The sequence below is a fragment of the Gouania willdenowi genome, chromosome 1 (assembly GCF_900634775.1).
Source record: "Gouania willdenowi chromosome 1, fGouWil2.1, whole genome shotgun sequence".
In the NCBI taxonomy this organism is placed as follows: Eukaryota; Metazoa; Chordata; class Actinopteri; order Blenniiformes; family Gobiesocidae; genus Gouania; species Gouania willdenowi.
The window spans coordinates 93,484-120,168 of record NC_041044.1 but is presented as its reverse complement, the minus strand read 5'-3'; the positions used below and the strand labels follow the sequence as shown (position 1 = coordinate 120,168).

Genomic DNA, 26,685 nt, shown 5'->3' with positions numbered 1-26,685 from the left:
AGACAATCACCTCCATCTTGTCATGGTTTAGTTGAAGGAAGTTTTCACTCATCCATCAGTTTACTTTTTCTAAGCAGTCACACAACACCTCAATGGGACCATAGTCATCTGGGTTCAGTGATAGATATAGTTGTGTGTCATCTGCGTAGCTCTGATAATCAACCTTACAGTTGTGTAAAATGTGTCCTAAAGGAAGCATATAAAGGCTAAACAGAAGAGGTCCAAGAACAGAGCCCTGAGGAACCCCACAGGACATTGGTAATCTGTCAGATTCAAAGTTTCCAATGCTTACAAAATAGCTTCGCTCCTCCAAGTATGACTTAAACCATTGCATTACTTTTCCATTTAGTCCAACCCATATTTGCAATCTGTGCAACAACATTGTATGATCTACAGTGTCAAATGTAGACTTAGATCCAACAGAATGAGAACAGATACTTTTCCTGAATCAGTGTTCAACCTTATGTCATTGATCACTTTGATCAGATCAGTTTCAGTGCTGTGATGAGAACCAAAACCTGACTGAAATTTATCAAATATTTTGTTGAATGTTAAGAATTGACTCAGTTGGTTGAAGACCACCTTCTCAATGATCTTGGCCATGAATGGAAGGTTCTGATTGGTCTATAGTTAGCCAGTATAGAGGCATCCAGTGTTCTCTTTTTAACAGAGGTTTCACAGCAGCTACTTTCAGGGATTTTGTTACGGTGCCTGATTGGAATGATCAGTTAATTATCTGACACTAATCAGTGATAAATGACTTTAAAACAGTTTTAAAGAAGTTTGAGGGTTTTGTGTCAAGGCAACACGTTGATAGATTCAGCTGCTGAACAGTTTCCTCTATTGTTTTTGGGTTCACTGTAATAAACTCTGACATTGTAGTTGACTCCTCCCTCAGTGGTTGAAGCTGTTCAAGCTTTTTGTGATTTTGCTGGTTTGTTCTGATGTTTGACCTTATTGATTGTATTTTTTCATTGAAATATACAGCAAATTCATTGCATTTTCCAGCTGACAGTAATTCAGGGGCTATCTGATCTGGGGGGGTTGTGAGCTTTTCAATTACAGAAAACAACGTGCGAGAGTTGTTGACATTTTTGGCAATAATTTCAGAAAAGTATTGCTGCCTTGCTTTGAACAAGCCATCATTGAATTTTCGCAGACTTATTTTGTACAGTTCTAGATGAATTTGGAGTTTTGTTGATCTCCATTTACGCTCAGCTCTTCTACAGTCAGATTTCAAATTCTGCATTATCTCAGTCCTCCTCCAAGGTGTTTTCTGTGTGTTTGGTTTTCTTTTAGTTTTGATTGGAGCCACCACATCTATGACATTACACACGTTTCTATTATACTCATCCAGAAGATCATCAACTGTCTCAGCACTCAATGTTGGTGTCATTGCTATGGCTTCCATAAACTGTGCACGTGTTCTCATTTATGTACCTTTTCTTTAAACACACATAACTAGGGGGAACAGATGTTACAGTCTCTAGGTCAAAAAAGACACAGAAATGATCAGATAGAGCTAAGTCTCTTACATCAACAGCAGAGATATCAACACCTTTAGAGATAACCAGATCCAAAGTGTGACCTTGAGTGTGTGTCGGACCAGTCACATGTTGTGTAAGACCAAAAGTATCCATTAAAGCATACAGTTCTTTGGCAGTATTGTCCATGTTATTGTCTACATGAATATTTAAGTCACCTGTTATTATTAAAAAGTTGTATTCAGTGCATACAACTGACAGCAGTTCAGCAAACTCATCCATGAATTCTCCAGAATATTTTGGGGGTCTATAAACGACTAAAAACAGAACTCTTGAATCACCCTTCAGTAAGAATGACATATATTCAAAGGAGATAAAATCCCCAAATATTATTTCTTTGCACTGAAATATTGATTTAAAAATGGCAGCAACTCCACCACCTTTCCTGTAAGTACGACACTTATTGAAATAAATAAAGTCTTGTGGTGAACTTTCATTGAGAATAGTATTACTGATACCATCATTCAACCATGTTTCATTAAGAAATAAAAAGTCCAAGTGATGTGTCAAAATAATATCATGAATTAGTAGTGACTTGTTAACAAGAGATCTAACATTAAGAAGAGCTCATTTTAAAGACTTTACTGGAGACACTGGTGGACTTTTTGGATGACATGTTATAGGAGTCAAATTTTTATCTCTATAAAGCTTTTTGCTTTTCTTTAATTTCACAATTTTACCTGTGTTACCTGTCACCACAGGAATTAAAGAAGCTGCATTAACTCCATAGGGCCCTGACTTTTTCTGGTTGTTCCTAAAAATAGAGCTATTGCAGTCTGGACCCAGCACACATCAGACCTGTGTCGCTCTAAGATGAACACAGCTGGCCTGAGGAGAAGAGTGATCCTGAGCCTGGTATCGTCGAGGAGGGATGGGTGGTGCAGATTGACCATGGTGGGGTAAAGGGTGGGGTGTCAGTCTTGTGCCAGCCAGAACCAGCTCGTTCATCTGGGCAGTTAAATCCAAGAAGGCAGGGGTAGGAGAGAAGCTGGATGAGGTGGAAGTAGGTGAATTTTGGGGTGAAGCAGGTGGGTCCTGAGATGTGGGGGTTGGGTTGACCTCTTCATTTTGGTGATTTTGATTTCTTGCTGGAAGCTCATTGACTCCATGTTCTTTCCTTGTTGTTTTGTTCTCTGATGGTACATGTTGTCCTCTGTCTTTATCAGAACTGATAGCAGTGTGACTGGTGAAGTTAAATAAGTTGGATGTGAAGAGTTTTACTCCAGCCTTGTTTAGACACAGTCCATCTGCTCTAAAAAGATGACCACGTTCCCAAAAAATAGGAAAATTTTCTATAAAATTTAGTGAAAGGGCAGCACAAGCCGAAGACAGAAATTTATTCAAAGAGTAAATCCTTGAGAATTTCAGATCTCCTTTGTGGACTGGAGGTATCGGGCCACTGATGAACACTTTAAGCAGTAAACAGCTCACAGTTTTTAGCAGATGGGTGAAATCCTGCTTTAACACCTCAGACTCCTCCTTGGCTAAATCATTTAACCCAAAATGAATCACAACATTTTTCAAATGTGGGTAATCTGCAACAATATGTAAGATTTTGTCAGCCAGGTCTGATACTGTGTCATTAGGTAAACAGATCACTTTCACGTTGCTGCTAAACATCTTCTGAGCATCTTTAACAGAAACGTCTCCCACTATCAGTGTGTGAGGTTGTTGCTTTGGCCTACCATGTCGCTTTTGTTTTCCTGAAGCACTTTCAGTCTTCACAGTTCCAGAAGGTTGTGTGTTGACATCATTAGAGCAGATCCTAGGTCATTCAGCAGTGGGGCGAATCGATTACCCAGTTCTACATGAAACTGGGTTTGTGACTTGGTGATACTCCTGCCTTTAGCAGATGTCCACTTTTGTGCCTGGGCAGACAAGGGAGTCGATGTTGAGGCTGCAGTCTGCGAAGCCAGTGCAGGCCAGTCCGTCTCATTATTGATATCAGGGCGCTTTGCTCGGCCCGTTAGCCTTTGAAGTGGATATGACTTTTTCTTAGGCTTAGCTCCCAGGGTATTCCAAAGAGGACTCGCACCTGTTGGCTTATCAACGGGAACAGGATCCTCCCTAGGCCTGATAGCTTTGTTAGCACGGGCTGGTAGCGAGTTAGCTTTATCCACTCCGCTGTTTTGAAACAGCGGCACAGTCGTATCATTATCATATCCACAGTGTCCATTAACCTCAATGTTTACTTGTATTCCTCGCACTGAAGTCTCCAGTTCAGTAATCTTTTGGAGAAGACTGCTGTATTCTGTTGTGGAATACAGCAGTCTTCACAGAAGAGAAGGAGCAGAGGTCCAGAGTCCTCTCAGAACACTTTGGATTAGAACAATATATATGGATATACAGGGTTTTCTCCAGCGCTGTTGAGCATAGGGGCCCCTCATGTTGCTCCCCTACATAGCGATGTCGCCCCCTACGTTCAGTTATCAGCAACGTATGGGGGTTTTTCTGTTGTTTTTTCCTTTTTTAATAGGTACCGTCGTAATAATTGTTGCACACATGGACATTAAAGGGACTCCCAGATGTTCACGGGTTGTTTTAACTCTTTTTAATTTGAATAACCCAGAAACACATTCATCATTTAATGCAGGCGATTGGCTAGGACGCCCCCATCTTTACCTGAGGACCCCTGCAGCCCTTTAGCTGCCCTCTTTGTTGCCTGTGTGCATTCTCTGCTTATGTAATCACCGTCCACGTATGTAAGCTCCGAGGAGTGCGGACAGTCGGGACTCTGCTGTGTACGAAGGCTCAAACATACTGTGGTCTGGACGGTCCCAGCAAAGAAGGCACCGCCCCGCTCCTAACTCACCTCTTACCGAGGCCGTGGACACGGTTACCTCGCTGAGCCCTCTCCGCAATCCGGCGGGGGCTGAGCCCCCTCACCCATGGCACGGACTGTCCTCAGTGCACCTGACACGGAGACCGGACCACAACAGTTGGTGCCAGGGATCAGTGGTAATATTGGCCACGCGACCGGACCCGTCTAGAAACACGGACCACTGTGTAACTTATTTCTTATTAAATCTGATTACCTTTGATTTGGTGATTTGATATAAATAAAGATAATAGTGATACATTTTTTGGTTACTTTAAAGGGCCCATGTTATGCTAAATTAACTATTCTGTACTTTAAACATGAAAAAGGTCTATTAGGGCTTCATACACATGTCCAAAGTGTTTTTCATTGATTCCATCAATCATTAGTTAGAGGGTGATTTGCTACTTTCTTACTACAGGGTGAGCCCAAACACTTCGCTACAATTTGATGACGCGTTCCCACTTTGATGACGAATTTGACGCAGCATTGAGCTGGAGAAGCCGCGCCTCCAGGAAGCTCTCTGCCCTGATTGACATGTAAACAGACACGCCCACGAAGGTGAACATTTCAGCGTCCTTCGCACAGTGCTATGTATGTATTTTCTACAGTGTATGTATGTACAGGTGAACGCCCCGCCCCCATGCTCTGTCTCATGTTTATAAAGCAGCATGAGCTTGGCTACGGAGTCGGTGGGAGAAGGGCGGGCCGTCATCTGGCCCTACGTCACCGTGCGGGTACGAGGAAGTCAGTGTCCCGTCTATAAACACGCCCACTCATGAATATGCATAAGTAGGATGTAAATCAGCGTGTTTGTGTAGAGTTGGTCAGGAAGTGACTTTTGAGAGGCTAAAGTTAAAGGCAAGGCCGAATAGTAGAGTGTGACGCAATGACGGAATCAAACAACGTGCAGTGATTTTGAGTCAGAAAAGTGTGAGCGTTGCTGCAGAACCAGAGCAGCAGCAGCAGCTCCTCCTTTCCACACACAAACACAGCCAGACTCTCTCCTTACCACTCTTCGTTATCCGTCATCGCTTAAAAGTTGGAAACTGTCCATTTCCACAACCAAGTTAGTTGTTAGCGCTGTGAGCCACAAATCCGTAAACATCTCCATCGTTTCCTCCTTACACTACATTGGGTCTCACTGCCTAAACTGGTGTAGCATTAGCATGGAGTGCTAACAGCTGATGTGTGTAAACAATGGGTCCGTGGCTCCAAGCAGTGACTCCCAACACGATCAGCAGCAGAAAAAGTAGTGCAGTTTGTATTTACATATATGGTAATACAGTATAATATATATTCTATATTAAACAGCAGTGTTTGTTTTAGCTGTTAGATAGTTGGAGAGGGAGGAGCTAACATTCTAGGAGGCGTGTTAGGTGACGTCACCTGCCAACGTGGGTGAAATCCAACTGTCATGTTTAAAGCTGACTTTTTATAAAATGTGTAATAATAAGAGAGGAAACATAACTTTTTACACTTTGTTCCTCTGAATGAAGCTAAAGGATGTTTATTCATCATTTATTCATCATACCTCCTCTTTAATACACTTTAGTTTTTTTTTTTTTTGGAATGCATGTTTTGTTTTATTTGAAGGGTTAATATAAATGATGAACTTTGTTGTGGTTTTTATGAAAAGCAAAGGGTACTAGAATATTTAAAAAATGTCAGAATATTAAATAAACATTTGCTTTCTTTAAAAAAAACATGTCTACAAATGTATTCTAGCCTATTTATGCACTATTTAAAAAAAATTGTGAAAAGCAACCGCATTCAATATTCGGCCAAGCGTTTATATTTTATTCAGCTTCGGCCACAAATTTTAATTTCGGTAAGATCGTAATAATCGTTGATTAATGGAATCGTAGCGGTGAGGTCCCTTACATGGCACACCCCTAAAAGTAAAAGAGTAACAAAGATTTAAAAAACGACTTTAGCTTTACTTCACTAATTTTGGCCCGCAGATTTATACATTTAAAAAGTGCTCGCTCTCATACCACGCCCCCCCATGCTGTGCAGAATTCCTGGTGAGAACCCTGATTATATATACAGTAAATTACTATTAGGATGGATTTAAACTTGCATATTGCAGCTGTGAGGGTGAAATAATGTTGCTATTTTCTAAAATGGTTTTATTTGTTGATGGAAAAGGACTTTTTCTCCTTCTGTGTTGTTGGCATTAAGAGTTAATACCATGAAGATTTCTTTACTCAAGGCTCCATGTTAGGGTTCCTGTTTGTCTGCTGTTTCTCACCATACTACATACTACATACTACATACAGACCTGTGAAGGACAGACTATATTCTACTCCTCTTGTCTGTCGATCAGACTGGATAACCATGAAAAAGAAAGTGTTAACTTTAAAGCTCTGTCCAGTTTGGAAGAGGAAAGGATCAATGAGTGAAATTATTAACAGAGACCTTTAGATAAATACTGACAGATTAATCAACCTTTATGATACAGGCTTGAATTAATGTGAACAGTGTGTGTGTGCAGTATGTGGCTAGGTTAGCTATGCTAAGCTAGCTTTGAATGGGACGTGATTGTCCAAAGTTTGTTCTACTTTTTCTTAGGCAAGGCAAGGCAAATTTATTTGTATAGTGCATTTCATACACAAGGCAACTCAATGTGCTTTACATGATAAAACATTCAATTGTTTAAAATCAATAAGAACATTTAAAATCATCAGTAAAATCAATTAAAATCATCAACAAACACACATTACATCATTAACATGACCATAAATCTCTCTCTCAATCATATTAGTGCCATTGTTTTAAATCTTTTTTTTTTTTTAAACTGCGGCTGTTAATAAATGTACATTATTAAAGCCAGTGCTCGGTAGTATACTGTGTTGTAAAGCTAGAGGCTGCTCCACTGGTCCATTCTACAACCAAAGCGCTGCTTGTCCTCCTAAAGCTGTGTCCAATCAGCTCTGAGACGTGTACTTGTTCTGACCTCAGATAAAGAAGGAGCTGCTCAGCTGACTTTGGTCACATGACCACAGCATCACAGTGTCAACACTAATGTTCAGTGATGGTTTGATTCCGACGTGGTTTAGAACAAACCAAAGGAGGAGATGATGGTGTTCTAGTGCATGCTTTAGTGAGGACCATATAAGGACTAATCTGTTTGCTCTGCTGGTTGAGAACACTTCATTACAAAGACTTATTTAGTCTGTTTTTACATCACAGCCGTACATGGAGATCTGTTCACATTAACACATTAACTACAGTGAATGATAAAACACACCATCAATATTCACACCTATTATATTAGAAAACAAGGCCATGCTCACATGGTTCCATGACTTTTTAACATTAATGAATTGGAGCTTTTTTCACAGCAGTTTAAAGTGTTGTCCTAATATTAAGCCTTTGTCTGGTTCCCTTTATTTTGGCGGTTCAGTGATCAGTCGATCACTTCATGTAAAACCGATTTTTTCCACCTCAGCAAAGGTGTTAAAGTTGTAAAACTAAAATATTGCTGTGCACTTTATTTTTGTCAAAGAGCTCCAAACAGGTCTGCAGTGGAACCTGTTGGACACATTTAGTTTGTTTTTAAAATGTGAAATATGAAAGAAAATGATATACTCAGTTGTTTCACAGGTATTGTTCAATGTGTTACAATAAAATAAGATTGGAACATTAAAGGTGTTTAATGTGAATGGGCAGGTCAGACTTTTTAAAGATCGATGATGGGGCAGCCCTAGTTTACTAACCTGGTGCTAACTCCAGTTCTCCACATCAATCTGGGTCAGGGTCAGGGTCAGGGTCAGGCCAGTCCTTTTGGAACCAGGGAGAGACGTGAACAGAATGCTTGAAGCTGATTGGGCAAAGTGCCTGTCCACCACCCAGAGCCGTATAGTGAGAGAGTTGCGACAACGGAAGTCCTAAATGCTTGACCGCCACGTGATTCATGTAGACAGAATTTTGTTTTGGAAGTTATTGAATGGCAATTCAAATTCATTTACATAACTGGGTTTTTCGGTAATTTGACGTCAATAATTAATTGGCAATATTTATACAGTACACCGTAATATGTATGTGTATGTACAATATATGTTTATGTAGTTCCATAAATAGTTTTTTTCCCTAATGTAAGTTCTTTTTAAAGATTAGTGTAAACGGCTAGCTCACTTGCTTTTTTGACGTAAGGTCAACATTAATTTGGTTAGGGTTAGGTTTAACCCTAACACTGTTAATATGTATTCTATACAGTATGTATTGATTTGAATTTTCTTTAATTGTGAGTCATTTTGTCTGTTTTTGTGGTATTTCCTCATTTTGTAAGTTTTTGGAATCAAGTTGTCTGTGTATTTAAGTGAGCTTAATAATTGGTGTCATCATTTAGATTGTTCCACCACAACCAGACAGGACACATTGAAAACATATTCATTATGTTTATATATATATATATATATATATATATATATATGTATCTACATTATATTTTTTACTATGCACTTATGTACCGAGATAAATTCATTAAATATATGTCTAAAAAAGTCAGAAACATTAAGTTGTCATGCAGTTTGTTTGGTCCTTTCATACGTGGTGTCCTTGCATGGAGTCTCCATCATGGTTTGCTGTGCTGTATGGGGATGCTCCAATCGCTCCAAAAGGAGGTAAAATGTACGTCTGCAAACCAAACCAGAGAGGAGAAAGAAATGATTAGCATTAGTCAGCAGGAGAGGGTTAGGGTATTCAAACACCTAATTTGCACTTTTTCACAAATAACACAATTGAAAATCTCCTGTTTGATTATAATATATATATATAGTCTATGTGGATAGATAAAACTGTGTATGTGAAGTGAACTCAAGTTATTCTGCAGGCACATTTTCAGGCATTGATTATTATTATTATTATTATTATTATTATTATTATTATTATTATTATTATTATTAATATTATTAAATTAATGAATTAATTATTATTATTTTACTACAGTAAAATAAATCACATTTAAAAGTATTTTCTCTAATTCCACATGGCATTATTAAAACTGAACCTTGTGGTTAAGGCCGTGTGTTGCTAACTTTATCCAGTAACGTTAGCATATCCTAGCCTCACCTGCTATCTGCTAATGATCTCTTAATCTATATTATATAGGGAAAATCCACGAACATGCTTTAATGCATACGTTAATGGGTTTAGATACGCTGATAATAATAATAATAATATCCAATATGATTATTTAAACGTCTTACCATTCAAAAGTGCATCACAGACTGTCTCATCTGCTGCAGCTTCAATGCGCTACAATCGTAAACTGATCACTTCTGGGACAAATTTTGAGGCTCCATGAGCCGCCATTGCTGTAAAAAAATGAACCATCACCAGCAGTGAATGGAGTTGTCGCAACTCTCTCTATAAACAGCTCTGTCCACCATGATTTGTTTTAGCCAATTGCACAGTAACAAATGATGATGTCATCGGCATGCGCCCCAGACACTGCAACAACAAGTCTCCGCTTCGCCGTCCAAAAATGCAAAAAGTGCCTCTCGCTGTTGCTCTTTCAAACAGGAAATGCTGGAATCTTCTAAAACTGAGTTTATAGCAGCTTCCACACGTTAACCATCCTCCTTCTGTTTTGATTCGGAGCTACGCTAACAGCTGTAACCCAGCTAGTTCCTTTCCCCACAACTGTGCATGCACCAGTTTGGCTTCGACGTTTCTGCCTTCGTCACACCTGGAGCAGCACAAGATGGATTCTGGTGTTTGTGAACAGCCAAAAACTACACACTACAGTAAAACACATGGATATTTAAGCGAATATTGTGATTTTGAGTCAGAAAAGTGTGTGCCGCTGCAGAACCAGAGCAACAGAAGCAGATGAGTTGTGTGTGTGTGTGTGTGTGTGTGTGTGTGTGTGTACCATCTGCTCCAGTGCTGGCAGGTGTTACACTTATAATGACGCTGTGGTTGATGCTTTCTGTCGCATATTAATATTAATTCCTGTGGAAATAGTCTGTGTTACTGTGTTACTAGCGCTGTCTGACGTCTCACTCTATTGGTGAATGACATGTTTCAGAACACATATTACAAAACCATTGAAATTACAATCATGTGACCATGTAATAGTACATCCCGTAAACAACATTTTTCACCAACAGTATTTATACTCAATGAACTGCTTTTTCAGTCTCTACTTATTCTGCTATGAACAATTTCACCTTTTTAACTTACGATATAACTGCTTTAATTCACCAATATTTATTACTGGCCACGGTTAGATTTTTTAATTCCGAATGAAATCATTGGGAACTAAAGTGTTCTGCTTCATGTTTACATGGAAATGGTAATTCCCGAACGAGGTTTACATGGAAAACAGGTTTGTACGGCTTTAGTTAATTCCGCTTCAGGTCTGGGGGTTGGGAAGGCTCTGATTGGACACGGGGAGAACGTGACGTATCTCGTCTATCAGAAAAAACACACAACAAACCTTTTATTGTCGGCTGTAACTCAGAACACCACATTAGAACTGTTTTCACCTTTATTTTGATTGTAGTTTTGAATCAACAGCTCAACAATAACACATGGTTTCAGTTTGGAGCGTGGAGCAGAAGGAGATATGAGCTAATCACTGGTAAAAACCCCAGTCAACCTCTGGAAAACAATCACCAGTAATAAATATTAGCTCCAGACAGTAGCTCTAACAACTGGTAAAATGATAAACTGGTGATATTACAGCCTATGAATGCAGTATGGGACGCATTTACTCCACCTCCAGGTCCTAGTGCCAGTCGTCCAGTGAAGCCTGTTCCATTTACCATGTTTACCGAGATCTGTGTGTGTTTAATAAGTCTGTGTGAAAGTCTGCATGTTTATGCCTCCGTCCATCCACTCTTCATTATATCCATATCATGACTCTTATTAAATAGTCTAGGCTGGAGTCCGGGCCACCGCCATCTTGGATTATGTCGTCACCAGTGCGTCATCGCCATAAATCGCACATGCGCAAAATGATCCGAATGAACTTAAAGCCGCTTTAACAAAGTGAAGTATTTACAAAGAGGAATTATCTAATTCGGAATTAAAAACAAAATAAACCAGCCACCTAATTCAGAATTAACTTTAATTCGGAATTAAATTAGCATTAGGAATTATGTGTTTACAAGGTCAGGTTAAAGAGGAATTAACTTTTATTCCACTTTAAAGAGGAATTAAAGCTCCCATGTAAACGTGGCCATTGTCTATGTCTAGTTCTATGTTATTCCAAAATAACAATAAAATCTAATACTGAAATTGTGTCTTCATAAAAACAATCATTTTTAAATATAACAAGGTCTCCCATGTTCGATGTATTGCTCCGCTCTTATTCTGAAAAACCAACAGGAAATGGTGTACTGTAGCGCTGCAATGCAGGCTTTACTATTGTTAGCATAGTTAGCATCTGTGTCATTAGCCTCCGCTCGCTCATTCATCCACACAAACGAAGCCTTAACTCCTCTCAACTCACTAGTTAGCCAGCCTTATTCCTGGTGGTGCTTCTATCTACGGTTGCTTGTTTCTCACTTTTAGAAAATAGTTTTGAAGCTCGTTTTCAACCTTTTTAGCGCCATGTTGTTGCACTCAGTAAGCACTCATTACAACTTCTCTCTCATCTCCATTCATTCAAATCACTCTACATCACAGTCACAGTCTGAAGCTTACACATGTTATATTCCTTCTGGTTATTATTTCTGAGAATCTTACCTGTGGAAAAAGTGACAAAACATAAAAAGTGTCTGGAGGTACGTTAAACGTAGCCATAGCTCCCGGATGGCTTTTCTACATAAGCGCATTGTGCCTGTGTCACTGTTGTAACTAGTTATAGTTACAGTAACTGAAGTAGAGCTTCTCATCTATGGGTCAAAGCCAGCGCTGTAGAGTGCTCACAAACTTCCTTCTTCATTTGTTCTTTACCAACATTCAACAATGAAGCAGCAACAACTTGTCCTGTTTTTCCAGGTTTTAAAGCCCTGGTTTGGGCCCTCAACTGTTCACCTGATCACCCACAATGCCATGCGCTCTACGTCACCTCTGATACTTCCTGTGTTTGATCTGCTCTGAGAGCGGTTGTGTTCACAGTGAACCTAATCACTCTAGACTTAGATTGGAAACGTTCTGAGACCCACAGAAACAATCACTCCAGAATTCTCCCATTTGATCCACTCTAGACTTGGTTTGTGTTCACACCGACCAAACCAGGAGGACTATCGGACCAAACCGGGGAGGACCATCGGACCAAACTAGGAGGACCATCACATCAAATGAGGAGGACTATCAGACCAAACTAGGAGCACCATCAGACGAAAACGGGGAGGTCCATCGGACCAAACCAAGAGGACTATCAGTGTTTTAATCACTCTAGGATCCATCAGTGTGAACGAAACCTGAACCATGTTTTTTTTGTCTTTCAGGAAACCACAGCTTCAGATCAGAGGCTCACGTGATGAGGCGTGAAGAGGACGGTGATGATAGTGACAGCTGGTTGGAGGAGGAGGAGCTAAGCGGGGCTCGGCCAGTGCAGATAGTGGTGGCCAATGAAGAAGAACACTCGTTCTCCCTACAGGAGGAGGCCCTGGAGCGGCTACTGCTCCAAGAGCATCTCCAGGACCTCCATGTGGTGGTGGTCTCAGTAGCTGGAGCATTTCGTAAGGGAAAGTCCTTCCTACTGGACTTCATGTTGCGCTACATGTACAAACAGGTAAACACGCATGGATGCACACACACACACACACACACACACACACTTCTAATGTTGTCATGGTCTCATGTCATGGTCTCATGTTATTATGGTTCCATGGTCTCAGTGTCTCATGTTGTCATGGTCTCATGGAGATGTTTCTACTGTTGATCCATCATTCAGTCACAATGAGAAGAAGTTCTATTTGTTAAGCAATGGGAGCAGAAACATTAGATTATTTAAATAAAAGACACAATGTTTGTATTTAATTCATTCACTGTTAAAAAGCAGATTCAGCACAGATGATAATTACAGATGTGTGTGTCTCTGTGTGTGTGTGTGTGTTTCTTTGTACTCTGTACTCTGTGTGTGTGGTTCCAGCTTCATGCTAACCTGTATGATGACCTTTGACCCTGTGCAGGTCTAATGAGCTTTGATCAACATTCTCCAGGGTTCACTCAGAGGATCAGAGGAACATGAGACGTTCACGTGGCTCAGTGATGAAACAGACCTTTGTTCTACTGCTGATGTTCTCTATGAACTTAAAGAACATGTGACCTATTATTAACGTGGGATTACTAATAAAGCAGCTGATGTTCTCTGCTCCATCCTAGTCCTCCACCTCATGGATGGGTGGAGAAGAAGAACCTCTGACAGGCTTCAGCTGGAGGGGGGGCTGTGAGAGGGAGACCACAGGGATCCTGGCCTGGAGTCAAGTGTTTGTGGTGGAGAAACCAGACGGTAGAAAGGTGAGTGTTATTGATTAAACCTGATCAATGAGGATCAATGATCTGTGTATTGATTGGTCTGATGGGCTACAGGTGGCGGTTCTCCTGGTGGACACACAGGGAGCGTTTGATAGTCAATCCACCGTCAAGGACTGTGCTACGCTGTTTGCTCTGAGCACCATGACCAGTTCTCTACAGGTCAGTCATAGCAATGTACTCATTACTGGAGATGTTCTCATCATCTGAGAGCATCTCCAATGGTTATGATGAGAACATCTAAATATCACTAACATCACTAAAAACAAAGGCAATATAAAACAGTGCAATTACACGTAGAAATGAGAAGTATCAGTACCAGGAAATGTCTGCTTTCCTGTGTCGATATATTACTTTGTAACAAAACTCTTTTAAACAATGAACACGGCTCCAAGCTACATAGCCTTTTTATAAGTTGATCTTAGAAGATATATTAGCACCAACACCTCCTATGTTGTCTGAAACTCCACACGCCTGGACTTCTGAGCAGCAAAGGCATCTATGGTTTCATTGAATGAGATCGGGTTAGGGTTAGGGTTAGTACCTTAATTGATATATTGACGTTATACATATATTTATCACATATTATTTACAAAAAGATGGCAACTACTGTTTCAAATAACCAATAGTCACCTGGAAGGAGATGCTGAAACTGTGTCTCACTAGCAGATGTTCTGCTGCTTGCTGTCTGAATAGACATTGTTGTGTGGAATAATAAACAACATGGCATTTAATGACATATCTGCATTGATTGGTCTTTAAAGCACTTATTTATAGTATGATATACAAAGATGAAATTCATATTGTATTTAGAAATAAAAACAGTATATTTCATATGACATCCTTCTTCATGGAAAGGCTCAGCTACAGACTGTGAGGCCGAGGTGATGCAGGCTCTACAGGTGCTGTTGTAGCTGCAAATATTTTTAATTGCACCTGGAAAAATGCAAATAGTAAACATTGATTTATTTGGGTAATATGTTACATTGGAGCCAATCTTACAATAAACACAGAGTTTATCTTAGGGTTCCTCCCATACATTCCTGGTGTGTCTACTTAATTCTGATCTACCAGGTAGAACAATGACGTTGTTCACATTAAATCTTTTTTGCTCACACTGAATCATTCTGATCACTGCCTCGTCATAGCAACGACACAGAGAAATGTAGAGAGAGAGAGAGATCACATTAACATTTTAATAACATGTTAATAATCTTAATGTTATTAACATTTTTACCTTTCAGCCTCCCTATCAAACCTCAAAGCCTTAAACAGAAAACCTAAAAACAACAAAATCATGACAAATGGTTTGATATTGAATGCAAAAATCTTAGAAAGCAGTTAAGAAACGTATCCAACCAAAAACACAGGGAACTAGACAATCAGAACACACGTGTGCACTATAGTGAAACTTTAAAACAGTATAAAAACACAGTAAGACAAAAGAGGGACCAACATGTCACAGACCAACTTCATACTATTGAAGAGTCTTCTGGGACAACTGGAACACACTAAACAAACAAAAACATGAAAACCTACCAATACAAAATAGAGACGTGTGGATAAATCACTTCACCAATTTATTCAAACCAATAGAAAAAAACAAAGAACAAAAACACATCCAAGATAAACTGCACAGCTAAAAATCCACCATAAAGACTACCAGAACCCATTAGACTACCCAATCACAACCAAGGAACTAGAAGATCAAATTAAATCTCTAGAAACCAAGAAGACCTGTGGCACTGATGGCATCCTAAAAGAAATGATCAAATATACAGACCCCAAATTCCAGTTAGCCATATTAAAACTCTTTAACATCGTCCTCAACACCGGCATCTTTCCTGATGTTTGGAACCAGGGTCTGATAATGCCGTTACATAAAAACCTGGGTAAAGTCCTCTGCATGATCTTTAACCACCGGCTTCTTCACTTTATCACCGACAAAAATGTCCTGAGCAAAACTCAAATTAGATTTTTACCAAATTACCGCACAACAGACCACATTTTTACCTTCAGCACCCTGATAGAAAAACAAACTCACAAAAACAAAGGCAAATTATTCTCCTGCTTTGCTGACTTCAAAAAAGCATTTGATTGTATTTGGCTCCAGGAATGCTTTACAAACTACTAGAAAGTGGAATAGGAGGAAAAACACATGACGTAATAAAATCAATGTACACCCACAATTATTGCATTAAGATCAACAATAAACATACAGAGTTCTTCCCTCAGAGCTGGGGGTCAGACAACCCAACCCAAGTCAACCAATCCAAAACTAAAACAATGATATTCCAAAAAGGACACACCCCCAGCTCTCTAAACACAAATTCCTCCTAAATAAGACGGCTCTAGAACACACCAAAAACTACACCTACCTGGACCTGAACATCAGCTCCACAGGAAAGTTCAACAAAGCCGTTAAAGACCTGAGGGACAAGACCAGAAGAGCTTTCTACGCCATCAAAAACAACATTAAATTAGACATCCCAGTTCAACTTTGGCTTAAAATATTAAACTCAGTTATAGAACCCATTCCTCTTTATGGTTGTGAAGTCTGGGGTCCACCCTCTAGCTAAGACTTAAATAAATGGGATAAACACCAAATTGTGACTCTGCATGCAGAATTTTGCAAATCCATCCTCCGTGTCCAGTGAAAAACGCCAAACAATGCATGCAGAGCAGAATTAGGACAATACTCTGTAATTATTAAAATCCAGAAGAGAGCGATCACATTTTATGAGCACCTCAAGGAAAGTGAGCCCAGCACCCTCCAGCACAAAGCCCTCACCTACACAGAGACCACAGACGGATGCGCTCTCATAGGGCTTTTCCACCAGGCAGGAGCTGGAGCTAACTTGGAGCTAGCGCGTGTTTTGGCTCCGAGCCATTCTGTTTCCACCAACTTAGCTCCAGCTCTCGGAGCCAAAAACCAGAGCTATGCTGGCCCCACATAGCTTCTGGGCTACAGCACAGCTCTGAAGTGGGCAGGTGGTAGGCGGGGTTATCGACGGTCTTCCAAAAACGAAAAGCAGCCATTTTTTTAAGCTAGCGAGCGGCTGATCACGTTAGCGCAAATTCGACAAAAAACATTTAAAAGTGAGTCCAAAGTAAGTGAAAGAAGACAGAGCAGTGGTCAGAGGAGGAGAACATTGTTTCCTGGTTCTGTGGGTGTCTGAAGAGGGTCAGGGAAAGTGGGCGGAGCCCCACGGACCAAACAGAGCTACAGCCATGGAGGAGCTGGTCCTGTAGAACTGTTAATAATCCTGGTAAGTTTTATTTCACCTGTTGTTAAACTACTACCAATATTAACTTGCTATAATATTCCCTCATCAATATTATTACCGTTATGTCTAATGTGGTACAGGCTAGCCAGTTAGCCTCTGGTTAGCTAGGAAACCATAATACTTTAATATTCCTGAAAGCAGCAGTAATATATCATTGATCTGTATTCAGAACTTCCCTTATTGTTACACAATGATTATGTAATAATATTAATGAACTATAAGTAACAACGTTTCTGATCATTTCATTTAGATTTAAAGGTTCATCTGTAGCTCATCTTCATCTCAGAACAAATCCAGTTAGATTGATTCATTCTATGCAAACATCAACATGATCAATATTATCTGTTGGTCCATCCTGAAATATTATTATACACCATTTACATTAATTTATATTTGTTTATGAATAAATGAAACTATTATTAAGAACTATTATTATTTTCTATTCCTGGACAAAACAAGGCTCATTATTAATCAAAAAGAATTGCACTCTATTATACACTATCTATCATATCTGAGTTACTATCTAGAAGTTTAGGTAAATACATACATGATGAACATCCAACTGTTATAATAATATAATAAAGATCATCAGACTGATCAATAACACAGAGAACACACACATGGATTATTGTTAAAAACAACAGATCTCATCAAACTCTAAACTGTCCAAATGATTTATAAAATAAAGGTTTATTTTTAAAAGTGTTGCAGAAAATATTTTTAGAGAGAGAAGGAGAAAATAATTTAAGAGGAAAACTACATTTAAAGATGAAATATGTTAGAAAAACAGTGAAAAGGATGAATATAACTATATCAGGTTAAATTATGGAACTGTGTAAGTGATGAAATAAAACAACATAAATCAGTTTAAAAAGCTTTTTAAATCATATATTGTTAGTAAAAATAAGAAAGAACAGCAACAATTCTACCAACAACATGTGATATATACATTAATGTGTATTTATGTTTGATGTGATGTATAAACTGTATATAACACTTGTGTAGATTATATATTGTTAAATAAGATAAATATTTTTGTGTGTGATATTATCTAGAGTTTAGTTTAGTTTTATTGTGATAAGTTAGATTTATATAAACTTTGCTTCAACCTTCACACTTTAGCTTAAGAATTACACAATAGTTTGTTTTTGTATTTTCTTATTGTGGAGAAATAAATAATAAATTCATATATTCATTTAATGCTTCTATGCAGGAAAAAAAGGAAGAAGATGTTAATACAGATGTTCTCCATGGAACAGTCAGGGACACAGTTCATGGACCAGAACCAGGACCAGGACTATGTTCATGGTCCAGAACCTCCAGCTCATGATGAAGTCCTCAGCACTGGTTGGACTGGTGTTGGTTCTGGAGCAGATAGAGGCAGACTTTGGTCCTTTCTAATAGAAAACCTACAATTATTTATAAATAAATGTTATTATATAATGAGTTAGTTTGTAAATACATTTTTACTTTGTGTAAATAAAGTTATTTATGTTGTATTTTACAAGGATTTTGTTCATTGTTTAATACCTACTTGTAAACACACATGTATTTTATTTTTATTTAATGACTCTTTACATCCACTTTTTATAAGATAGAAACATAACCTGCTGTAACACTATTAGGTTTGGATTGTTTTATTTTAATACATTTATAGAATTGAAAAGTTCATATAATAATCACCTAATGAGGAACATTTAAATAGAATGTAATTATTTCCTCACATCAGTATTTATTGAAACCAATCAAACAGCAGCAATAGATATAAAACACATGTTGATCAATAAGGTGTTATTGATCATTAATAACATAAGTTAAACAACATAATGACACAAACATTAAATACAGTCACAGTAGGTTCTCTGTTCAAACACAGATGAATAAATAACATCAGGACTCGTTAGTTTAACACAAACTTGTTCTGATTCTGGTTTTATTGAGTCAACAGTGTGATCACAGATGTGCACAGTCAGCATTTAGAGCATCTATAATGATTAACAAACATCATAATCAACTTATTGTCTTTATCTGCTGTACTTATGCAGGTGTAGTTGAAGCTAAGTAGCTTAGCAAAGGCTAACAGTAACACAGTCATTGTTAAACAATAAAAGGTCTTTGATAATTACCTGTGTTCACTAATGTCACAGATTCCCGTGACTCTGATGAAGATGTTATAGTTGTTCAGCTGAATATTTACATATGATAGGATAGTATTTATATGATGTCAACAGTCAAAACATGAGCTTCATTATGGGACAAGTGCTCATGGCTAAACTGTTACGTAATCAGTGACGTACTGACGTATTGAGGTGACGCAAGGACGTGGCTCCAACTTACCGCTGCTGTGGTTGGGTTAGTGAACAGAAGGACAAACAGAATAGGATAGAAGGATAGACCATCAGAATGTTCCAGACTAATGGAGCCGTGAACCGCGAGCTTGTTCTAAATCAATGGTTTAACGAGGTTCTCTTTGTCCTTCACTGCAGGTTTACAACCTGTCCCAGAACGTACAGGAAGATGATCTCCAACACCTGCAGGTCAGCATCATTCCTCAGTTCACCTGTCTGACACACACACACACACACACACACACACGAACAACTAATCACATTAGGAACATCAGGAAACGGGCAGGTAGCATCACTGCAGACTCCTCCCACCCTGCACACAATCTGTTTAAACTCCTCCCCTCAGGCAGACGCTACAGATCACTGTACGCCATAAAAACAGTTTGTTCCCCAGGCTGTCACTGTGATCAACACTAAACAGTCATAGAGAGTCAGACCTGGTTCTGTTACTGTGAAATAACCTGGAACTAAACATATCAACCCTGGATCAACCTGTCACTGAGAATGTTCATGTACATATTATTTTCATTTAAATGTTCACCTGCACTACTGCACTATTATCTTATTATTATTGTGTTTTTATTTCATTATTATTATTATTATTATTATTATTATTATTATTATTATTATCTTGTTATTTTATTTAGTTTGCACATATTAGTCTAACTACTCTTTATATTTATGTTTATACTTCTTTTTTTATTTATTTTTATTTATTCTGGTTGATTGTTATTATTCAATGTTTACACTATCAGAGAGAGCTCAGGTCACCAAGACAAATTCCTCGTGTGTATTCAATACATTACTTGGTCAATAAAGTTGATTCTGATTGTGATTATAACATGACATGACTGACTTTAGCTAACACTAGCATGACTGGATTTAGCTAACGCTATCATGACTGGATTTAGCTAACACGCCCCTGTGATGACTTTAGCTAATGCTAACATGATGACTTTATCTAACACGCCCCCCTAGTGGACTTAACTAATAAAAGATATTGTGATGATGATGGTAAAGAGGAGAGCGCCCCCTGTCTTTCTCATTCCTAATGTACTTGTGACTCCTCCCCCTTCTCTCAGCTCTTCACAGAGTACGGTCGGCTGGCCATGGAGGAGGTCTATGAGAAACCCTTCCAGGTGTGTCAGTGTTCTACATTCATGCGTTCACGTAGTTCAGAGGCTCAATGTCCAGCTCTGGTTCTGCTCAGACTCTGATGTTCTTAATTCGAGACTGGAGTTACCCCTATGAGCACCCCTACGGCTTGGAGGGAGGGCGGGGCTTCTTGGAGAAACGACTGCAGGTGAGTTTCATCTCATACGTTGTTTGCTAACAAAGTGTTTTTATGTATGTAGTGTGTGATATGAATACAATGATGTTTTGTGTTTAGCTGAAGCAGAACCAACACGAGGAGCTGCAGAATGTGAGGAAACACATCTGCTCCTGCTTCTCCAACATCAGCTGCTTCCTGTTGCCTCACCCTGGACTCAAGGTGGCCACCAACCCTCACTTTGATGGTCGGCTCACAGGTAGCATCTGTTAGCATCTATGGTAGCAGTAACCTTAGCATCTATGTCAGCAGCAGCGTTATCAGCTGTGGTAGCATCTATGTTAGCAGCAATATTAACATCGATGTTGGCAGCAATGTTAGTATATGTTAGCATCTATGGTAGCATCTACGGTAGCATTAACCTTAGCATCTATGATAGCAGCAATTTTAGCATCTATGGTAGCAGCAATGTTAGCACACACGCCAGTCCTTTCTCCGGCTCTAGTCAGTGTTATGGTAACATGCTAACTAGCTATGATCAGTCTCTTTATTAAACTCTATTCTAGATTGGTTATTCCGATGTTTGTTCCAGATATAGACAAAGACTTTAAAAAGCATCTGGTGAATCTGGTTCCCACGCTGCTCGCTCCAGTGAACCTGGTGGAGAAAGAAATAGGCGGAGTCAAACTCACCTGCAGAGACCTGCTGCACTACTTTAAAGTGTGTATCTCTGTTTTTAACTCAACATTACACACTTCTCTCCTCCCACAATCTGATTGGCCAATGAACTGTTTCCAGGCGTACATAAAGATCTACCAGGGGGAGGAGCTTCCACATCCTAAATCCATGCTGCAGGTGTGTGTGTGTGTGTGTGTGTGTGTGTGTGTGTGTGTGTGTGTGCGTGTGTGTGTGTTGGTTTTTTTACCCTGGTGGGGTCCACCTCCTGAAATATCACTCACGCCGTGGGGACCCGGTTAGCGTGCGTGCGCGCGTGTCACACTGTCTTTGTTACCTAGGCAACAGCTGAAGCTAACAACCTGGCAGCTGTAGCAGGAGCCAAAGACATGTATCACCAGAGCATGGAGCAGGTAGGGCGGGGCTCTGTGTCTGTGGGCAGGGCTCTGCTGGTGGGGCTCTGTGTCTGTGGGTGGGGCTAACTCATTGTTGTGTAACTGTTGTGGTCCTCCAGGTGTGTGGAGGAGACCACCCCTACATTTGTCCGGCGGAGCTGGAGCGCCACCACGTGGAGCGGCGCCAGGCGTCCGTGCGTCACTTCCGCTCCATTAGAAAAATGGGCGGGAACGATTTCTGTCGACGCTACCAGGAGCAGCTGGAGGCGGAGCTTGACGAGGCTTACGCAAACTTCACCAAACACAACAACGGCAAGAACATCTTTAATGCTGCACGGACGCCCGCCACGCTTTTTGTTCTCATGTTTCTCATGTACCTGATCTCCATGGTGACCGGGTTTGTGGGCGTCGACTCCGTGGCCATGCTGTGTAACCTGATAATGGGCGTGGCTCTGAGTGCCCTGTGCCTGTGGGCCTACATCAAATACTCAGGAGAGTTTAGGGAAGTGGGCGGAGCCATCGACAGCGTGGCAAAAACACTTTGGGAACAGGTCAGTGTGTGTGTAGTTGTGTACTAACATTTGTGTGTATGTGTGTGTGTGTGTTTAGTTGCGTACTAACGTGTGTGTGTGTGTGTGTGTGTAGTTGTGTACTAACGTGTGTGTGTGTGTGTAGTTGTGTACTAACGTGTGTGTGTGTGTTTAGTTGCGTACTAACGTGTGTGTGTGTGTGTGTGTGTAGTTGTGTACTAATGTGTGTGTGTTTAGTTGTGTACTAACATGTGTGTGTGTGTGTGTGTAGTTGTGTACTAACGTGTGTGTGTGTGTAGTTGTGTACTAACATGTGTGTGCGTAGTTGTGTACTAATGTGTGTGTGTGTAGTTGTGTACTAATGTGTGTGTGTGTGTAGTTGTGTACTAATGTGTGTGTGTGTAGTTGTGTACTAACGTGTGTGTGTAGTTGTGTACTAACGTGTGTGTGTGTGTTTAGTTGCGTACTAATGTGTGTGTGTGTGTGTGTGTGTGTGTAGTTGTGTACTAATGTGTGTGTGTTTAGTTGTGTACTAACATGTGTGTGTGTGTGTAGTTGTGTACTAACGTGTGTGTGTGTTTAGTTGCGTACTAACGTGTGTGTGTGTGTGTGTGTGTGTGTGTGTAGTTGTGTACTAATGTGTGTGTGTTTAGTTGTGTACTAACATGTGTGTGTGTGTGTAGTTGTGTACTAACGTGTGTGTGTGTGTAGTTGTGTACTAACATGTGTGTGCGTAGTTGTGTACTAATGTGTGTGTGTGTAGTTGTGTACTAATGTGTGTGTGTGTGTAGTTGTGTACTAATGTGTGTGTGTGTGTAGTTGTGTACTAACGTGTGTGTGTAGTTGTGTACTAACGTGTGTGTGTAGTTGTGTACTAACGTGTGTGTGTAGTTGTGTACTAATGTGTGTGTTTAGTTGTGTACTAACTTGTGTGTAGTTGTGTACTAATGTGTGTGTGTAGTTATGTACTAACGTGTATGTGTGTGTGTAGTTGTGTACTAATGTGTGTGTAGTTGTGTACTAATGTGTGTGTGTTTAGTTGTGTACTAATGTGTGTGTGTAGTTTTGTACTAACGTGTGTGTGTGTGTTTAGTTGTGTACTAACATGTGTGTAGTTGTGTACTAACGTGTGTGTAGTTGTGTACTAACGTGTGTGTAGTTGTGTACTAACGTGTGTGTAGTTGTGTACTTACGTGTGTGTAGTTGTGTACTTACGTGTGTGTGTAGTTGTGTACTAACATGTGTGTAGTTGTGTACTAACGTGTGTTTGTGTGTAGTTGTGTACTAACGTGTGTGTGTGTAGTTGTGTTCTAACATGTGTGTAGTTGTGTACTAATGTGTGTGTGTGTGTGTGTGTGTGTGTGTAGTTGTGTACTAATGTGTGTGTGTTTAGTTGTGTACTAACATGTGTGTGTGTGTGTGTGTGTGTAGTTGTGTACTAACGTGTGTGTGTGTTTAGTTGCGTACTAACGTGTGTGTGTGTGTGTGTGTGTGTGTAGTTGTGTACTAATGTGTGTGTGTTTAGTTGTGTACTAACATGTGTGTGTGTGTGTGTAGTTGTGTACTAATGTGTGTGTGTTTAGTTGTGTACTAACATGTGTGTGTGTGTGTGTAGTTGTGTACTAACGTGTGTGTGTGTGTAGTTGTGTACTAACATGTGTGTGCGTAGTTGTGTACTAATGTGTGTGTGTGTAGTTGTGTACTAATGTGTGTGTGTGTGTAGTTGTGTACTAACGTGTGTGTGTAGTTGTGTACTAACGTGTGTGTGTAGTTGTGTACTAACGTGTGTGTGTAGTTGTGTACTAATGTGTGTGTGTAGTTATGTACTAACGTGTATGTGTGTGTGTAGTTGTGTACTAATGTGTGTGTAGTTGTGTACTAATGTGTGTGTGTTTAGTTGTGTACTAATGTGTGTGTGTAGTTTTGTACTAACGTGTGTGTGTGTAGTTGTGTACTAATGTGTGTGTGTGTGTTTAGTTGTGTACTAACATGTGTGTAGTTGTGTACTAACGTGTGTGTAGTTGTGTACTAACGTGTGTGTAGTTGTGTACTAACGTGTGTGTAGTTGTGTACTAACGTGTGTGTAGTTGTGTACTTACGTGTGTGTAGTTGTGTACTTACGTGTGTGTGTAGTTGTGTACTAACATGTGTGTAGTTGTGTACTAACGTGTGTTTGTGTGTAGTTGTGTACTAACGTGTGTGTGTGTAGTTGTGTTCTAACATGTGTGTAGTTGTGTACTAATGTGTGTGTAGTTGTGTACTAATGTGTGTAGTTGTGTACTAACATGTGTGTAGTTGTGTACTAACGTGTGTGTAGTTGTGTACTAACATGTGTGTAGTTGTGTACTAACGTGTGTGTGTGTAGTTGTGTACTAACGTGTGTGTAGTTGTGTACTAACGTGTGTGTGTGTGTGTGTAGTTGTGTACTAACGTGTGTGTGTGTAGTTGTGTTCTAACATGTGTGTAGTTGTGTACTAATGTGTGTGTAGTTGTGTACTAATGTGTGTAGTTGTGTACTAACATGTGTGTAGTTGTGTACTAACGTGTGTGTAGTTGTGTACTAACATGTGTGTAGTTGTGTACTAACGTGTGTGTGTGTAGTTGTGTACTAACGTGTGTGTAGTTGTGTACTAACGTGTGTGTGTGTGTGTGTAGTTGTGTACTAACGTGTGTGTGTGTAGTTGTGTACTAACATGTGTGTAGTTGTCTACTAACGTGTGTGTAGTTGTGTACTAACGTGTGTGTAGTTGTGTACTAACGTGTGTTTGTGTAGTTGTGTACTAACGTGTGTGTGTGTAGTTGTGTACTAACGTGTGTGTGTGTGTGTGTAGTTGTGTACTAACGTGTGTGTGTAGTTGTGTACTAACGTGTGTGTGTAGTTGTGTACTAACGTGTGTGTTTAGTTGTGTACTAACGTGTGTGTAGTTGTGTACTAATGTGTGTGTGTAGTTATGTACTAACGTGTATGTGTGTGTGTAGTTGTGTACTAATGTGTGTGTAGTTGTGTACTAATGTGTGTGTGTTTAGTTGTGTACTAATGTGTGTGTGTAGTTTTGTACTAACGTGTGTGTGTGTAGTTGTGTACTAATGTGTGTGTGTGTGTTTAGTTGTGTACTAACATGTGTGTAGTTGTGTACTAACGTGTGTGTAGTTGTGTACTAACGTGTGTGTAGTTGTGTACTAACGTGTGTGTAGTTGTGTACTAACGTGTGTGTAGTTGTGTACTTACGTGTGTGTAGTTGTGTACTTACGTGTGTGTGTAGTTGTGTACTAACATGTGTGTAGTTGTGTACTAACGTGTGTTTGTGTGTAGTTGTGTACTAACGTGTGTGTGTGTAGTTGTGTTCTAACATGTGTGTAGTTGTGTACTAATGTGTGTGTAGTTGTGTACTAATGTGTGTAGTTGTGTACTAACATGTGTGTAGTTGTGTACTAACGTGTGTGTAGTTGTGTACTAACATGTGTGTAGTTGTGTACTAACGTGTGTGTGTGTAGTTGTGTACTAACGTGTGTGTAGTTGTGTACTAACGTGTGTGTGTGTGTGTGTAGTTGTGTACTAACGTGTGTGTGTGTAGTTGTGTACTAACATGTGTGTAGTTGTGTACTAACATGTGTTTGTGTAGTTGTGTACTAACGTGTGTGTGTGTAGTTGTGTACTAACATGTGTGTAGTTGTGTACTAACGTGTGTGTAGTTGTGTACTAACGTGTGTTTGTGTAGTTGTGTACTAACGTGTGTGTGTGTAGTTGTGTACTAACGTGTGTGTGTGTGTGTGTAGTTGTGTACTAACGTGTGTGTGTGTAGTTGTGTACTAATGTGTGTGTGTGTGTGTGTGTGTGTGTGTCCTACTGCCTACAGAGGTCTCTACTGAAGGTGAGGCTGATGTTTGTAGATGTTTCTCCTGCTGTGACTGAAACCATCATATTGTATTTGTTCACATACAGTTCATACAGAAAGTATTCATAACGCTTCTCTTTTCCTACATTTCATCATGTTACACTTTTATTCCAAAAGGGATTCAATTCATTTTTTTCCTCAAAGTTCTACACATAAAACTCCATAATGACAACATGAAAAACATTTTTTTTAAATGTTTGCAAATGTATTAGAAATAAAGAATGAAAATATAACATGTACATAAGTATTCACAGCCTTTGCTCAGTACTTTGTTGTGGTACCTTTGGCAGTAATTACAGCCTCAAGTCTTTAGGAATATGAAGCCTCAAGCTTGGTACATCTATCTGTGGACACTTTGGTCCATTCCTCTTTACAGAACCTCTGGAGCTCCATCAGGTTGGATGAGGAGCGTCGGTGCACAGACATTTTCAGATCCTCCAGAGATGTTCAATGGGATTCACGTCTGTGCTCTGGGCCACTGTAG

The 26,685-nt window shown here is 39.7% G+C and overlaps 1 protein-coding gene across 1 annotated transcript in view; it reads left to right on the top strand.

Moving 5' to 3' along the window:
- Window positions 1–26,685, top strand: part of LOC114470987 (atlastin-2-like) — a 46,796-nt gene extending 20,111 nt beyond the window's left edge. Inside the window, exons 2-14 of the mRNA XM_028459452.1 lie at window positions 12,771–13,057; window positions 13,651–13,785; window positions 13,858–13,962; window positions 19,574–19,624; window positions 20,518–20,574; window positions 20,646–20,738; window positions 20,826–20,964; window positions 21,298–21,425; window positions 21,504–21,560; window positions 21,722–21,793; window positions 21,895–22,326; window positions 26,163–26,177; window positions 26,578–26,685. Coding sequence (XP_028315253.1) covers window positions 12,771–13,057; window positions 13,651–13,785; window positions 13,858–13,962; window positions 19,574–19,624; window positions 20,518–20,574; window positions 20,646–20,738; window positions 20,826–20,964; window positions 21,298–21,425; window positions 21,504–21,560; window positions 21,722–21,793; window positions 21,895–22,326; window positions 26,163–26,177; window positions 26,578–26,685 — 1,679 coding nt within the window. The remainder of the gene's footprint in view (window positions 1–12,770; window positions 13,058–13,650; window positions 13,786–13,857; window positions 13,963–19,573; window positions 19,625–20,517; window positions 20,575–20,645; window positions 20,739–20,825; window positions 20,965–21,297; window positions 21,426–21,503; window positions 21,561–21,721; window positions 21,794–21,894; window positions 22,327–26,162; window positions 26,178–26,577) is intronic.